General features: G+C 38.5%; 1 protein-coding gene across 1 annotated transcript; it reads left to right on the plus strand.

Moving 5' to 3' along the window:
* The first annotated feature begins 899 nt into the window (after positions 1–899).
* Positions 900–1,505, plus strand: LOC137947868 (uncharacterized mitochondrial protein AtMg00810-like). The gene is made up of 2 exons (XM_068793691.1): positions 900–1,049; positions 1,176–1,505. The coding sequence occupies exons 1-2, from the start codon at positions 900–902 to the stop codon at positions 1,503–1,505; spliced, it is 480 nt and encodes a 159-aa protein (XP_068649792.1).
* Positions 1,506–2,928: the final 1,423 nt, after the last annotated feature.

The raw sequence follows: 2,928 nt of genomic DNA on the forward strand, positions 1-2,928 counted from the left end.
TGTCTCGCATGCACAAAATAAGTACTTTATCATCTTTATTGATGATTTTAATCAGTTTACCTGGGTCTACTTCTTAAGGGGTAAGTCTAAAGTTTTTGTCATTTTTAAGAGGTTTCTTTCACTTATTGACCACATGTCTACTGAATTCCAAGATTATCTTCAAAGCAAAAGCATTATCTCTCAACATTCTTGTCCCTCGACACCACAAAAAAATGTGGTTGCAGAGCGGAAAAATCGTCACCTTCTTGATATGGTCCACACCCTTCTCATTGAATCATCTGTTTCTCCTCGATTTTGGTGTGAAGCACTCTCGATCTCCATTCATTTAATCAACCACCTGCCCTCACCTACCTTGCATCATCTCTCTCCATTTATTAAATTATTTGGTTATTCTCCATCCTACACTGATCTTCGGACATTCGGTTGTGTTTGTTTTGTGCATCTACCTGATCATGAATGACATAAACTTACTGCCCAATCAGTTATGTGTGAATTTCTCAAAAGGGCTATGTTTTCTATGATCCCCAGGCACGTCGAGTACGTGTTTCTCAGAATGTGGTCTTCTTTGAAAATCAATATTTCTTTCCCTCTCAAGTTATACTGCCTTCTGCATCCCTGCCTAGTCTGTCGAGCTTTGATCAGCCTCGCCCCACTTCATCACTGCCCCCTACCCATTCTGACTTGGCGCTTGCTCTTGATCCTCCTTCTACTCCTGCTCCCATCCCTCTTCGCATATCCACACACCTATGTTACCCTCTTGATAGGTATGGTTTCCCCTCCCCTGTATCACTTGTAGCTACTTTATCTTTCTCTTGGTTTATGTGGATGACATCATCATTACTGGCACTTACTTTGGACTGATTACCAAGCTTTAGCAGGTGTTGCATGCCACCTTTCATATGAAGGATCTTGGACAACTCACGTATTTCTTAGGGCTGGAGGTACATCACAAACCCAACGGTATTTTCTTAAACCAACATAAGTATATTCAAGATCTTATTACTCTCGCTGGGTTGGAGGACACATCTTCGGTGGCTACCCCTATAGAGGTCAATGTCAAATATAGGAAAGATGAAGGGACTCTCCTTGATGATCCGACTCTATATCGATGACTGGTAGGAAGTCTCATATACTTGACCACTACTCGCCCGGACATCTCCTATGATGTTCATCAGGTCAGTCAGTTTATGTCATATCCTAGTCACCTTCATCGTGCGGCTGTTCGGCGCATCATCCGCTATCTGAGAGGGTCCCCTACTCATGGATTATTCTTTCCTACCGGCTCTGAGCTACGACTGGTTGCATACTGTGATGCTGATTCGGCAGGGTGCCCCGATACTCGTCACTCTACTAAAGGTTGGTGTATGTTTTTAGGGGATGCACTGATTTCTTGGAAATGTAAGAAACATGACTGGGTGTCTAAGTCATCTACCAAGGCCGAGTATCGCACCATGTCTACGTGTTCTAAAGTTATTTGGCTTCACGGTCTTCTTGCTAAGCTCTAGTTTCCTCAGACCTCACCAAAACCACATCATGTGGATAATAAGAGTGCTATTCAGAGTGCGTCCAATCCTATTTTCCATGAGCGCACCAAGCACATTGAGGTTCATTGTCACTTTTTCCGCGACACTTTGGAGGGTTGGGTAATATCTCTTCCGTACATTTCTTCGGATCTTCAAGTGGCTAATGTCTTCACTATTGAAAGATGGGCTCCAACCCATGTGGCAGAGGAACGCCCACATATCTAAGAGTATTATAAGATGGGCCACACGACCAAATAAGTCCCATAAGATGGGCCCAAGCCCATAAGAAGTAGGACCACCATGATTACCACAAGCTGGCATCCTTCTCACATATGTGTGAAGATTAAGAAGGACTCACAAAGGCATCATTATCTTATGGTCTTGTCCTAAAAGAGTTCTAGTTTGAGTTATGTTTATCTTTTATCTATATTGAGTTATTTAATTATGCTAGGACTTATCTTTAAATGTTAGAGTTTGGGTGTAATTGGGACAAAGGTAGTTTTATTGTAATTGGACTCTACTACCTTCCTCTATTATAAATAGAGGTTCATGTACTCTGATTATAATAATTTAATGAAGTCAATGAAGTATTTATTTTTTTCATATATTCACATGGTATTAGAGCAGGTTCTATGAGTTGACTTGGTCAACCCATAGAGATAATGAGATCATTTTCTCTAATCCCTAAGCCCTAAGTGTACTTTCGTAGTTATTTTTTTTTCAGTCCCTATACCTGTAGTTTTCTTTGTGTTTTTCACCTTTATATTGAGATTTTTATATTTCAAATTATATATTGAAGGAAAGATATTTCAGTCTAATTTCCAAAGAAAATGATTTTTTCCAATCAGAGTTATCTACTAAAAGATATCGATATTTGAATGAGCAAAGGACAGATTGCAAAATGGTTCGAGCAGTAGCAACAAGCTTCAACTGCCAAGGTATTTTATGCAATCAAGAACTAGAGTTTATATGGAGAAATACCTGTAAGTCTATTCTTTTGCCTATTCAACCAATTTTGTATCTGAGTAATCTACAAAGAGAAATCGATAATTGAAGCTACAAAGGTCAGATTGCAAAAGAGGTTCGAGCTGCAGCAAAAATCATCACGTTCTAAGGTATTTTATGCTATCAAAAAAAAAATTATTTGGAGAATTATATATAAAGGAAGAGTCAATGGTCATTTTGGAAAAAAAGGAGAAACAGTGCTTAGTCCAGCCAGATGATAGAGACCGAAATCTATCAGATTTTTTATCTTCTTATAATTATATTTTATGAAGATAAATTATACTTGGATGAAATTTATTTTAGTATAGTTTCATAAGGAGATAATTTCATGTCAATCTGATCTATATTTAAAGACATATTCACATTAGAAGAATCAAAGGTCATGCTGATATTTTGTTGT

This window comes from Aristolochia californica, unplaced genomic scaffold (genome assembly GCF_029961685.1).
Source record: "Aristolochia californica isolate CCGP_79_NKW_82.1479 unplaced genomic scaffold, dmAriCali1.0.hap1 SCAF_1, whole genome shotgun sequence".
Taxonomy (NCBI): Eukaryota; Viridiplantae; Streptophyta; class Magnoliopsida; order Piperales; family Aristolochiaceae; genus Aristolochia; species Aristolochia californica.